Consider the following 15201-nt stretch of genomic DNA (forward strand, 5'->3'; position numbering starts at 1 on the left):
AAACCCTAAATAATAAAATAATCGTGGGAAATGATTATTTTGCACCTCAGTCCTGTTGGCTGCTGGCATTGTTCATTGGTCAGGCGTCAGCCAATCAAACAGCTTTACACCTGCCCCGCCCCTCCCCCGCCCCGCGCTGCTCACGCCTCTGCATCTGCGAGTGCACAGATGAGTTCTGCTACAGAGATCGCGGGAGATGTGTAGCAAAAGTCAGAGCGCGGGAGATTTGTAGTTGTACTGACGAATCCGAGGTTGTGAGTGCCGACCTGTGGTTGTAGAATGGAGATGCAATCAAATTTGCCTTGCACACGTGTGTCTGTCACTTTGTATTTGTAAATGACATTTTACAAATACACAACTATTAATCTGCAACTTCCAATTTAAAACACAAGTGTGTGGATTGTTGTGTGTGTGTGCAAATCGAGGGATTCAGCTGTTCACATCAGAGCTGTAAGTGTACATTTCAACCTACACATACAAATATTATTATCACAAGTGCTCACATTTACATTTGCAAGCTCTCGAGTTACGCAACTGATTTACCTTCATATATAAAGTCCAAATTCTGAAATATGAAGTCAGAAAATCACTTTATAACTCATAATTTTCACTTTATAACTCAGGATTGCGAGTTTGTTCCACACAATTATGTGATAAAAAGTTACAATAGCTGATAAAAACAGGAACAGATTTCTAAAGAATAATATTGCTGATCTGAGAGCAGTGTGTGAGCACTGAAAAAACTGATTTATGATTTGCTAATTTTTTTTAAGGTAAGGTCTTTGCAAACAATTATAAGGGCTGAAGTTAACAAACTAATTAAATTATGTTCAACTTAGTTTATTTGTTTACATTTAGCCCTTATAAATAGTTTGCAACCACTTATTAAAAATATTGTGAATCCAATGAATCATTTTTGTCCTAATGTGGCGCCCCCTACCGGCTGCTGTGGTTCTATTCAGCGGGACTCCTCCCCAATGCAGCCCGAGCAGATCGCTCTTCCTGCGGTGTGACAGCAGCAGCGGCGGCGGCGGCGGTGGCGCATTGTGTGCTTTTATCCTTTATTTGACTCTTTTCTTTCTACACTGAGCTAATCAACACAAACTCATCTGATCATCTCCTTCTGGAAGAACTGCAGGACGGGGCGGCTTGTCTAAAATGGCCAACAGAGACGATGAATACGATTTCTTGTTCAAAGGTAAATTCTGCATACAGTCAGAATCATTCATAATCCATCTATTGTTGCTACTGTAGCATGTGTCTGACACAGATCGGAGCCTGTTGGGGAATAAGCACTGTTGAGGAAGCGTCTCTTGCAATGGCATCCTATGTAAAATGATGCCACACACATATACAAATAACAGTGTCTGACATAGAAACGCCCGCAGAGGCATCAATACCTCAATACTCATGTATCGATCTGTAAAACATCTGCTTGGATGCCTTTACACCGGCTAGAAGGGATACAGCTGCGACCGGAAGTTAACGAGAATTATTTATTTTGTTTATTAAATTACTTATTGAATTTCATTGTGTTAACGTCTACCCCTGAACCCAACCCTCACGACAATGTAAAAACAGTAATTATAACTAGAATTATTTATAATACCTATTTAATTTGTCATTAAATATTAACATTTACTCCTAACCCTCACACTAATGTAAATACAGTAGTTATAACGAGAATTATTCATATTGTTTATTAAATTACTCATTTTAATGTATTGTGTTTACGTCTACCCCTGAACCCAACCCTCACGACAATGTAAAAACAGTAAATATAACGAGAAGTATTCATATTACCTATTAAATTAGTCATTAAATATTATTTAGTTAGCATTTACCCCTAACCCTCACACTAATGTAAATACAGTAGTTATCATGAGAATTGTTCATATTATTTATTAAATTACTCATTAAATAGTATTTTATTAACATCTACCGCTTAACCTAAACATCACAGAAATATCAAAGCAGTAAATATAACAATTATTTATGAAATTACTCATTAAAATGTATTTTGTTAACGTCTACCTCTATCCAAACCCCCAAACTAACCCTCATATTAATGTAAAAGCAGTTATTAAAATGAGAATTATTTATATTATTTATTAATTTACTCATTAATTAGTATTTTATTAACGTCTACCCCTAAACACAGCCCTCACATTAATGTAAAAACAGTAAATATAACGAGAATTGCTTATATTATTTATTAATTTGCTCATTAAATTGTATTTTATTAACATTTACCCCCAAACCCAAGCCTTACACTAATGTAAAACATTAAATATGACGAGAATTATCCATATTATTTATTAATTTACTCATTAAATTGTATTTTATTAGTGCCTACCCATAAACCTACCTCTCACACCAATGTAAAAACAGTAAATATAACAAGAATTATTTATTAAATTACCCATTAAAATGTATTTTATTAACATCTACCTCTACCCAAACCCCAAAACTAACCCTCATACTAATGTAAAAGCAGTTATTAAAATGAGAGTTATTTATATTATTTATTAATTTACTCATTAAATATTTTAATAACGTCTACCCCTAAACACAGCCCTCACATTAATATAAAACCAGTAAATATAACAAGAATTATTTATAATATTCATTAAATTACCCATAAATTGTATTTTATTAACTTCTACCTCAAAACCCAAGCCTCATACTAATGTAAAAACAGTAATTTTAACTAGAATTATACATATTATTTATTAAATTATCCATTTAATAGCATTTAATTAACATCTACCCCAAAACCCAACCCTCACACTAATGTAAAAACAGTAAATATATTGAGAATTATTCATATTATTTATTAATTTACTCATTTAATATTATTTTATTAACATTTTCTCTAAAACCTACAGTACCTCCCACACTAATGTAAATACAGTAAATAAAACGATAATTATTCATATTATTTATTAAATTACTAGTTAAAACGTATTTTAGTAACATCTACCTCTACTTAAACCCCAAAACTAACCCTCATACTAATGTAAAAAACAGTAAATATAAGGAAAAATATTTAAATTATTTATTAAATTATCAAATGAATTGTGTTTTATTAACATCTACCCCTTAACCCAACCTTAACAGTAATGTAAAAACAGTAATTAAAGCAAGTATTATTCATATAATTTATTAATTTACCCTTTATTTGTATTGACGTCTGCTTCCCCAATGCTAAACTCAGACCTCACACTAATGTAACAACAGTGTTTATGATGATAATTATTCCTAATATTTATTAAATCATCCATTAAATAGCATTTAATTAACATCCACCCCTAAACCCAACCCCCACACTAATGTAAAAACAGTAAATATAATGAGAATTATTTATATTATTTATTAAATTATCCATTAAAATGTCTTTTATTAATGTCTACCCCTACCCAAACCCCAAAACTAACCCTCATACTAATGTAAAAGCAGTTATTAAAATGAGAATCATTTATATTATTTATTAATTTACTCATTAAATAGTATTTTATTAGTATTTACCCCTAAACCCAACCCTCACGCTAATGTAAAAATAGTCAATATTACGAGAATTATTTATATTATTAATTAATTTACTCATTAAATAGTTTTTTATTTACATCTTCCTCTAAACCTTCCTCTCACATTAATTTAAATACAGTAATTGTAACAAGAACTATTCATATTATTTAATAAATTACTCATTAAAATGTATTTTATTAGCATAAGCCAAAACCCAACCCTCACAGTAATATAAAAACAGTAAATATAACGAGAATTATCCATATTATTTATTTAATTAAATTGTATTTTATTAATGCCTACCCCAACCCTCACACTAAAGTAAAAACAGTAATTATAACAAAATTTATTCATATTTTTTATTAAATTACTCATTCAAATGTTTTCTATTCACATTTACCCCTAAACCCAACCGTCACGGTTATATAAAAACAGCACATAAAGCAAGAATTACTTATATTATTTATTAAATTACCCATTAATTGTGTTTTATTAACATCTACCCCAACCCTAATCCTATGTAAAAACACTAATTATAACGTGAATTATTCATATTAGTTATTAATATACTAATTAAATAGTATTTTATTAACATCTACCCCTAAACCAAACCCTTACAGTATTGTAAAAACTGTTATTAAAATGAGAATTATTTATATTATTTATTAAATTACTCAATAATAGTTCTATTGAAGTCAGAATTATTAGGCTCCCTAATTTAAATATTTCCCAAATGATGTTTAACAGAGCAAGGAAATTTTCACAGTGTCTCTGACAATATTTTTTCTTCTGCAGAAAGTCTTTTTTGCTTTATTTGGCTAGAATAAAAGCAGTTTTTAATTTTTTTGAAGCCATTTTAAGGTTGATATTATTAGCCCCTTTAAGTTATATATTTTTCTGATAGTCTACAGAACAAACCATCGTTATACAATGACTAATTAACCTAACCTGGGTAATTACCCTAACCTGCCTAGTTAACCTAATTAACCTAGTTAAGCCTTTAAATGTCACTTTAAGCTGTATAGAAGTGTCTTGAAGAATATCTAGTTAAATATTATTTACTGTCAACATGGCAAAGATAAAATAAATCAGTTATTAGAAATGAGTTATTAAAACTATGATGATTATAAATGTGTTGAAGAAATCTGCTCTCCATTAAACAGAAATTGGGGGGAAAATCTTCAACTGTATGTCATTAACATCTACCTCTACGCCAACCATAAATTTACCCCTCACACTAATGTAAAAACAGTAAATATGTCAAGAATTATTCATATTATTTATTAAATTAGCCATTCATTTTATGTTATTAACGTCTACCCCTACCATACCTGTCAACATTGGTATGTGAAAATAAGGGATATGCTCACCATAATAAGGGATTCCCCATCCCCCCTTTAAAAAATCCCCAAATGACTAAATATGGTCATTTAGAGCAGTTTCACTGTAAATAAACAGTTAAATGGTCAGTAATATGCTTTATTATTAGTAGTACTTATAAAAGAAAAACTAAATAGTATACATCAGCAGCCAATAAATTAGCAAACAGTTCAGCTTATTAAAATGAATAGCTATTATAATGAAATAGAATCAAATCTCATTAGCGGTTTCTTCACTGTATAACGTACACATTCTGATTAAAGAGCAATGACTGAATGACTTATTTAGATATTTTTTCATTTGATTACATTAAATAACGGGTGTCACTTTAAAAATGCACACATCTAACATTGAAATTAAAGCATTCGACTGCTTTCCTAACTGTTTATACTCATTTAGGACAAAATTACTTGTGTTTGGAAAAAAAAAACCTCACCAAGATCGACATCTTTAGATATTAATCGTATTAATTATGTGTATATGTCTGTTTAAACACGCACCTAAAACACAAACTTTTGTATATATATACAGACTTATATAGAGACTAAGGGTGCTTTCACACCTACACTTTTGTTTCGGAACGTGTCTCGTTTGCCCAGTTAGCGCGGTTCGATTGGCATATGTGAACAGGGCAATCGCTCTCTGTTCCGCGCCAAAGTAATCGCTCCGAGATCGCTTGAATGAGGTGGTCTCGGCTCGATTGAAACGAACCCTGGAGCGGTTCAATTGCAGTGAGAAAGCGATCCGATCCGAGCGCGGTTATATCACAGTTTTTATGGATATGTAATAGGCTTACGGCTATATGAAGAGAGAATTATGAGTATGGCGGGAAGTTTCGTGAGTCTCCGGATGCCCGCATACGAGTGATGATCTCCCGGTAATCTCACGTCTCCCTCCCGGTCCTCAAATAGGCATCGTCGCGCACCCTTTTCTCCCCTCCCCACCGCGTCTCTCCTCAGACATGTCGCGCGCGCACCCTGTCCACCAAACCACCACTTTTCCTGACAGCTTAGCGGGACGCTGCAAAATAACAATTGTAATCTCTGTTTCGGAACAACTGAATCGATTCACAGGTGTGAAAGCACCCTTAGGGTGCTTTCACACCTACACTTTTGTTTCGGAACGTATCTCGTTTGCCCAGTTAGCGCGGTTCGTTTGGCATATGTGAACAGGGCAATCGCGCTCTGTTCCGCGCCAAAGTAATCGCTCCAAGATCGCTTGAGTGTGGTGGTCTCGGCTCGATTGAAACGAACCCTGGAGCGGTTCGATTGCAGTGAGAAAGCGATCCGATCTGAGCGCGGTTATATCACAGTGTTTTATGGATATGTAATAGGCTTACGGCTCTATGAAGAGAGAATTATGAGTAGGGCGGGAAGTTTCGTGAGTCTCCGGATGCCCGCAAACGAGTGATGATCTCCCGGTAATCTCTCGTCTCCCTCCTGGTCTTCAAATAGGCATCGTTGCGCACCCTTCTCACCCCTCCCCTCCGCATCTCTCCTCAGACACATCGCGCGCGCACCCTGTCAATTACCATCAAACCAAAACCTCTCCTGACAGCTGAGCGGGACGCTGCAAAATAAACCCTGACACTCTGACCAATGTAAGGAGAGTTTACTCGCACGTGACTTGTTTTAGCTCTTTTGGTCCGATTAGAAACTTTGCAGTGTGAAAGCGAACCGCTCCAAGAGCAAAGAGCAACAATGTAACAATTGTAATCTCTGTTTCGGAACAACTGAATCCATTCACAGGTGGGAAAGCACCCTTAAGGTTACACATTTAACTTCAGACTAACAACCTGCCAAACACTGATGACCTTACTAGCCACACCCTAACAACCAAGGAAACTAGACTTTCTTTGTAAAAAAAAACTGCTTTTGGCTCTACATTAGACATACTAACAACATACCAATCCATACTAACAACACACTACTTCATACCAGAAACACCCTAATGACATACTAGCAACATGTTAATTCATACTATAAACATACTAGCAACATGCTAATTCATACTAACAATATACTAATCCTTACTGGAAACATACTAACAAACATACTAATCATACTAGCAAACATGCTAATTCATACCAAGTTCATACTAACGGCATGCTAGTTTATACTGAAACATGCAAGTGACATACTAATTTATGCTGAAAACATGGTAATTTATGTTAGCAACTGCTTTCCTAACTGTTTATACTCATTTGGGACGAAATTATTTGTGTTTGAAAAAAAAAAAACTCACCAAGATCAACATCTTTAGATAATAATCGTATTAATTATGTGTATATGTCTGTTTAAACGCACCTAAAACACAAACTTTTGCTCCGCTTCAAAATCCCGAGTACGAATTTGTTTGGGAAACAGCGTCTGTTTATCAATATGAAGCGCTTCAGCTGACAGTCACGCACCTCTATATTTTGAGGATTGCATATAAACCGGAGACGACACTTGTAATGAAAAGAAAGGGAATTACACCGTTTTTGTGTTTATTTCAACGTGTTTTCATGCCTAAACAAAGCGAAAGCACAGAATAGACTCACATTTAAGAGCAAGAGTCGGCCCCTTGCGGTTCGGCGGTGTGGGTTGCGTATAGGGAGGATCGACTCTTTAATGTTTATTTGCCACCCTTCAGAGAAAGACGGGAGAAATACGGAAAAATATATCTTTACGGGATGTTAATGTGACTAAACCTTTTCTCTTTTAGGCAAGTTATTAAATTGGTTTCTATTCTGCTTAATAGGAGAATAATGAGAAATAGTTTTTTGAGAAATTGTTATAACTCTTCTTGATAGTCAAGTTTACAGACGATAAGATTATTCTGCCTCTGAAAAAGCTCAGATGGTGGTGTCAATGTTCTGGAAGTTTCTGATTGGCTAATTGACAACATTTGAGTTATTTGGAGGCACAACTGTAGAATAGTATTGAAGGACAAACACACTGCTTCCTTGTGTGACAACATGGGAAGATCAACAAGCCAGAATCAACAACAAAGCCAGATTACAATCAGCTAAATGACACTGGGAAAAGGACTCATTTTTGGAGACATGTCCTGTGCTCTGATGGAGCTAAGATTGAACTGTTTGGCCATAATGAGCAGTGTTACATTTGGAGGACAAAGGGGAAAGCTTACAAGCCTAGGAACACCATCCCAACTGTGAAGTATGGGGGCGGCAGCATCATGTTGTGGGGCTGTTCTGCTGCAGGAGGGACTGGTCCACTTCACAGCATAGATGGCATCATGAAGAAAGAACATTATGTAGAAATACTGAAGCAACATCTCAAGACATCAGCCAGGAAATTAAAACTTGACCACAAATGGGTCTTCCAAACAGACCATGACCCTAAGCATACTGCCAAATTATTTCAAATGTGCTTTAAGAACAACAGAGGGAATGTTTTCGAGTGGCCATCACAAAACCCTGACCTCAATCCTATAGAACAGTGGTTCTCAAACTGTGGTACGTGTACCACTAGTGGTACGCGGGCTTCCTTCTAGTGGTACACGGAGGAATGAAATATGTCATATACATGCTACATATAATTCAAAATTTATTAAAAATGATGTATATAATATGCTATATATTATATATAGGCTATATTTCTGAGGTAATCTGCCAGGTTTTTTAACTGTGCAGAGTTTTAGCTGCTTTACTGGTCCAACTACGCTACAGTATTTCAATGCTGCTCATTTTGGTGGTACTTGGAAAGACAATGTTTTTCTAAGGTGGTACTTGATAGAAAAAAGTTTGAGAACCACTGCTATAGAACATTTGAGGGCAAAGTTGAAAAGGCAAATCTGACTCAGTTACACCAATTCTGTCAGGAGGAAAGTTCCTTCAAACTATTGTGAGAAGCTTGTGGAAGGATAGATAAAACATTTGACCAAAGTTATATACCAAGAAATACCAAGAAAATGTGTATAACTTTTGACTGTCTAGACATTAATAAAAAATTCTCTCATAATTTTGGCATTTAGCAAATGTAAATCATTCAGGTAATCCTAACGGACCTAAAATAATAAACGTTTAGTATGATTTACCACCAGACATTAAAAAAAAAAATGCTTATGTCCCTTTTTCTAGAGTGTATGTAAACTTCTGATTTCAGCTGTATATAGCACATTTATCATGTATAGTCATTAGGGATGTAACGGTATCAGAATTTCACGGTACGGTAATATCTCGGTATGAATGTCACGGTACGGTATTTATTGAATCATTTACAGGAAAAAACAAAACTTATGAAAATACTCCAAAAAAGTGCCAAAAGTGTCAATGACATACAAATTAGTCATCTATCTGTAAGCTTTGAAACAGGAACTTCAATTTTAATAACAAAAAATTATTAAACCATGTAAAAAAATAAAGTTTCAATTTAGTATTGTTGAAAACTCATCACATTCAACATTTAATCACTCACTCACTTAGATAGAGATGGGTTTAAAGGAAAATTATCATATAAATATAATCTGGTAAAAGCTGGTATCTCTGGGTATTCACAATGTCCCCTGCAACAGAAAAAAACCCTCTCATTTGGGACTAAGGTTTCTGGGACAGAGAGATATGACTTGGCCCAGGTTGACAGCAGTGGGTAACGTTGTGCATTGTCTTTCCCCCACTTGAGAGGACAAACCATGAGTGAGATAGAGGTCTCATGTCTGCATCAATCTGAACAGTGTGCTGTGTTTCTGCAGTCCCCATGACTGTTATTAGTCGTGTTCCCCAACTTGCAGGCACGTGCACACACAGGGCTCAACCTGTGCAGTGCACATGCCCTTTTTAGTGTTGGATAGAAAGTTCCCTTCCAAAATGATCAAAAGTGCCCCCGTGACGCGACACACCCTCCGTCCCCCCCTTTAGTAGGCGCGCGACAACACCGCTCTTGAGTATGCGCGCTCAACCCCCTCTCCCCGCTTTACAGTACGCGCGCGACAACACAGCTGATCAGAACGCGCACGACAACACTGCTATTCAGTACGCGCGCGACAACACAGGTGATTAGAATGCGCGCGACAACACAGGTGATTAGAATGCGCGCGACAACACAGCTGATCAGAATGCGCGCGACAACACAGCTGATCAGAACACGCGCGACAACACAGCTGATCAGAACGCGCGCGACAACACAGCTGATCAGAACACGCGCGACAACACAGCTGATCAGAACGCGCGCGACAACACAGCTGATCAGAACGCGCGCGACAACACCGCTATTCAGTACGCGTGCGGCGACAACACCCGCTTCAGGTTCGATTATTTCCAGCTTTTTGATGCCCGCTTCTAGCAGCACACTCCATTTCCGCATTACTGGATCTGTAGCGACAACAGACCGCAAGGGATGATGGCCAAGCCTGGGATGATGGGAATTGTAGTTTCCGCTACCTCCTGTTCGCTTCATTCGCCTGAGCAAATTTTCTCAGAAGACCTATAGTTTTACCGAGTCATGCGACTACGGTAATATCCAAAGAAATTCATATTGCGGTATGACGGTATTTACAATACCGTTACATCCCTAATAGTCATACATCCAAAGCGGTTCACACTCCAAAGCGGGGGAAAGCAATTGTTTCCCACACTTTTGCCACACAACTGTGTTTAAACCCCTTCTAAAAGGGTTGTTTTGCAAAATAAGTCCCCTTTAACGCATGTTATTTTGACTGTGGTGAAACAATTAGTCTGCTTCTGCTTCCAGTCGTTCTCATCGGAGATTCAGGCGTCGGGAAGAGTAACCTGCTGTCGAGATTCACACGAAACGAGTTTAACCTGGAGAGCAAGAGCACGATAGGAGTGGAGTTCGCCACCAGGAGCATTCAGGTGGATGGAAAGACCATAAAAGCACAGATCTGGGATACGGCTGGACAGGAGCGATACAGAGCCATCACTTCTGCGTGAGTACAGTACATCAGTTGAGCCGAGTTTATCTTTGGCTTGAACAGTACATTTAAACTTGGGGTGTAACGGATCACGGTTGAAATTCTGAAGGCTTTCTTAAAGGTGTTTTCTGACACGATTTAGGTAAGCTGCAATAATGCATTCAGTGTAGAGCTGAGCAAATAATCACTAAAAGATCGGGAACTCAGTTTAAACACCCACGCAACATGACTATGGCTGAGTTTTACCATAGGCAAGTTCTGGGTAAAGCTCAGAGTATTCTCAACCTATGCACCACAACTTTTATCTTCTACCTTCTGGTATTCGATATAGAACTCCTATTAGTACAGCAAATTGGTTCAAACTTTTATTTATCCCCTCAGCTGTAACGTTTTTAAATTTAGGGTAGATTTGTATTGTATAATGTCAAAACGTAGGTAATTAATGGTGCTTTCTGACACTATTTATTTAATCTGCTTTAATACATTCAGTGTTAACCTGCACAATTAAAAGTTTGGGTTCTCAATTCAAACACACATACACAACATAAATATAAACAACCCGGGCTCATTGTGGAAACGTAGCCCCGTGGACGTTTCTGCGGACCACGATTTACGTCCCGGGAGGTACGTATTCGAGCGTTTTTTTGTTTTCGCGGATCCGCGAGAGGTCGCTGTGTGCGCTTTTTCGCGTCTTGGGCGGGCGCCTCTCGGGAGCGCGCGGCGTTCGCGCCCGCGCCGTTCTCGCGCGAAAAGCCGCTGGATCGGGAAAAAAAAAAAAAAAAAAGCAAAAGCCCTCGTCTTCGATTTCGACCGCGTTTTCGGATCCCACCGCGTTCTCGCCCTCATTTTTCGGATTCCGTTTTTCGTCTCACCTGATTTCCGGAACCTGCTGTTCCCCGGACTAGATCCCGGTCGTCGTCCACCACGGCCGGCTCCTCCTCCTCCTCCTCGTCCGGGGCCTCCGCTCCGCCGTCGCAACGCTGTGAGCTAGGCGAACAAACTGATTGCGTCGGGCGAGCGCGAAGAGGAGGGGCGGAGCGGCGCCACACCGCCCCGCAGCGTTCGCTCGAAAAAAAACAAACGCGGCCTTTACGTACCTCCGGCCACATAAATCGTGGTCTCCAGAAACGTCCGCGGGGCTACGTTTCCAGAATGAGCTTGGGTTGAATATAAATGATGGTGATTTGCATATGTTTATTAATCCTTAAATTTGCATTTGATTGAGAGATTCAGTTTTTTACCCTTTTCAGTTACAAACAATGAAATAACAGCAGTACTAGGAGAACAGTTTGTAGGTTAGATATAAACACTGATGTGTATGGTAAAGATTAAAATCACTGTTTAATGCAACTTGACGCTGTTGAATGTTGTAGCAACTACATTATTTTACCAATAGACAAACAACCATTAAAAACATGCCACAGAAGAGTTCTTCAAAAATGACAAATCCAGTAATGAAATGTGTAGTTTGAATTATTGAATTATTAATAAACAAAAATTAGACAAAAAATATGATGCGTTAGATGTATACATTTAGCATTATCAGCAGTAGTGTGATGCTGTGATGTGGACAGTGTTTTTGATGGTGTGTGTTTTGTGTGCAGATATTATCGTGGAGCGGTCGGTGCGCTGCTGGTGTACGACATCGCCAAACACCTTACCTATGAGAACGTGGAGCGCTGGCTGAAAGAGCTGCGAGATCACGCTGACAACAACATCGTCATTATGCTGGTTGGGAATAAGAGTGACCTGCGGCACCTGAGGGCCGTGCCCACTGATGAGGCCCGCGCTTTCGCAGGTACAGCCTGAGGTTTAGGCACAGATGAATGACCCATATGAAAAAAAATTATAGGAATGCAAAGTAAATATTATTGTTTTTTTAATAGTAAATAATTTATATTTTGTGGTAAATTTATAATATAATTGTAGTATATTTTTATAAACAACTGTAGTAATTGATCTGTGGTAGTAATTCTTTTGTTGCTATGGTAACAAAACAACTATAGTAATTAATCTGTGTCTAAGGCGAAGAAAAATAAATGAATGAATAGTGTATTTTTTAGAACTTAACAAATATCTTTATGGACAGTATACAGAAATTAAATTGAGATTAAAGTTTGTATTTATTTATTTCATATATATGTCTTTTGTGTTTTATAAAATAGGAGTTGATAAAAATATTGGACATGCATAGATAGATAGCATTTTGATTGAATGTAGTGGGCCACTCTGGCCCAAAATGCCAGGGCCGATTTTTTGCCCCAGTCCAGCCCTGGTTTCTATGGTAACAAAACAACTGTTGTAATTGATCTGTGGTAGTAATTCTTTTTTTGCTATGGTAATGCAACAACTGTAGTAATTGATCTGTGGTAGGCATTATTTTGTTGCTACGGTAACAACAACTATAGTATTTGATCTGTGGTAGTAATTTTATAGTTGCTATGGTAACAACAACTGTAGTAATTAATCTGTGGTAGTAATTCTATAGTCCCTATGGTAACAACAACTTTAGTAATTAATCTGTGGTAGTAATTCTATAGTCGCTATGGCAACACATCTGTAGTAATTGATCTATGAAAGTAATTCTTTTGTTGCTATGGTAATGCAACAACTGTAGTAATTGATCTGTGGTAGTAATTATTTTGTTGCTATGGTAACAACAACTATAGTATTTGATCTGTGGTAGTAATTCCATAGGCCCTATGGTAACACAACACCTGTAGTAATTGATCTGTGGTAGTAATTCTGTAGTTGCTATGGTAACAAAACAACTGTGGTATTTGATCTGTGGTAGTAATTATTTTGTTTCTATGGTAACAACAACTATAGTAATTGATCTGTGGTAGTAATTCTATAGTTGCTATGATAACAAAACAACTGTAGTAATTGATCTGTGGTAGTAATTATTTTGTTGCTATGATAACAAAACAACTATAGTAATTGATCTGTGGTAGTAATTATTTTGTTGCTATGATAACAAAACAACTATAGTAATTGATCTGTGGTAGTAATTCTTTTGTTGCTATGATAACAAAACAACTGTAGTAATTGATCTGTGGTAGTAATTCTATAGTCTCCATGGTAACACAACAACTGTAGTAATTGATCTGTGGTAGTAATTCTTCTGTTGCTATGATAACAAAACAACTATAGTAATTAATTTGAGGTAGTAATTCTATAGTCGCTATGGTAACACAACACCTAAAGTAAATGATCTCTGATAGTAATTCTATAGTCGCCATGGTAACACAACAACTAAAGTATTTGATCCGTGGTAGTAATTCTCGCGTTGGTAACAGAACCACTATAGTAATATAAACAAATGACCCAATGCTATAGTTGTGGTTAAACACCCTCTGCTTGCTTACAGAGAAGAATAACCTGTCATTCATCGAGACGTCAGCTCTGGACTCAACTAATGTTGAAGAGGCATTCAAAAACATCCTAACAGGTACAAACACATACTGTAATCAGATTTTAGAACGAGGCTCGTCCAATCAGATTTTATTATGAGGCTTATCCAATCAGGTTTTGTAACACAAGTCACATGTAATATTGTGCGCATATAAATGATGAAAACTTATTACCGTGAACATGTGTATTTTGTGAACTAACGACATAAACGATAGACTTTTTATTTTGGCCATATGATATATACTGTCTTGTTGCACAGCCTCAGACAATCAGATTTTAGAATGAATGTCTCTAAAGTTTTGTTGATTACTAACTGATCAGATAATCCCCTGCTTTCTTTGTTTGTGCAGAAATCTACCGTATCGTATCACAGAAGCAGATAGCGGAGCGGTCGGCTCATGACGAGTCTCCCGGAAATAACGTTGTGGACATCAGTGTCCCGCCCACCACAGACGGACAGAAGAGCAACAAACTGCAGTGCTGCCAAAACCTGTAACCACAGCGACCAGCCCTCACCTGTCAGTCATCTCCAGCTCCCTCATCACGTCTCGCTGCTCATCTTCTCACTTTTATTTCTGTAATATATATGTGTATAAATATATTTGTTTTTTGACCACACACACACAGTATCTGACTGCGCTGACAGTGCTTTACTTTAATAAAGTCCAAATCAGGTTTTTCTGTGTGAATGCAACGGAATATTCCACAATACTACACAGATTAAAATGAACCCTTTTTATTCTCCTAAAACATCTGGTAAATCTGGTGTGCTTGTCATGTTTTACTCTAATTAAAAGTCTTTGTTTTTTCATTAAGAAAGCAAGTGCCTTTTGTATGCCTTTCCACCTTCAGTATTTAAAAAAAAAAAACAACAATTTGATATATTTATATTTTATTTATGTATACTATATACAGTGTTGGGGGTAACACATTACAAGTAATGCGAGTTACATAATAGGACTTTTAAGTAATGAGTGAAAAGTACTTTTAAAAGATGAGAAATAA

At 36.9% G+C, this 15201-nt stretch overlaps 2 protein-coding genes across 2 annotated transcripts in view; one reads left to right on the top strand and one right to left on the bottom strand.

Annotated features, from left to right (window-relative positions):
* pip5k1cb (phosphatidylinositol-4-phosphate 5-kinase, type I, gamma b) overlaps positions 1-15201 on the bottom strand; it is a 754787-nt gene that overhangs the window by 571615 nt on the left and 167971 nt on the right. The gene's annotated exons all lie outside the window — the stretch shown is intronic.
* rab11bb (RAB11B, member RAS oncogene family, b) lies at positions 955-15007 on the top strand. The gene is made up of 5 exons (NM_001002555.1): positions 955-1198; positions 10602-10797; positions 12387-12580; positions 14153-14233; positions 14547-15007. The coding sequence occupies exons 1-5, from the start codon at positions 1159-1161 to the stop codon at positions 14690-14692; spliced, it is 657 nt and encodes a 218-aa protein (NP_001002555.1). The 5' UTR covers positions 955-1158; the 3' UTR covers positions 14693-15007.

The sequence above is a fragment of the Danio rerio genome, chromosome 2 (genome assembly GCF_052040795.2).
Source record: "Danio rerio strain M-AB ecotype USA chromosome 2, GRCz13ab, whole genome shotgun sequence".
Classification (NCBI taxonomy): domain Eukaryota; kingdom Metazoa; phylum Chordata; class Actinopteri; order Cypriniformes; family Danionidae; genus Danio; species Danio rerio.

Coding starts and splice junctions, on each gene's coding strand:
- rab11bb (NM_001002555.1), top strand. CDS start 1,159: ATGGCCAACAGAGACGATGAATACGATTTCTTGTTCAAAG. Junction 1,199..10,601: donor ATACGATTTCTTGTTCAAAG/GTAAATTCTGCA, acceptor TTCTGCTTCCAG/TCGTTCTCATCGGAGATTCA. Junction 14,234..14,546: donor ATTCAAAAACATCCTAACAG/GTACAAACACAT, acceptor TTGTTTGTGCAG/AAATCTACCGTATCGTATCA.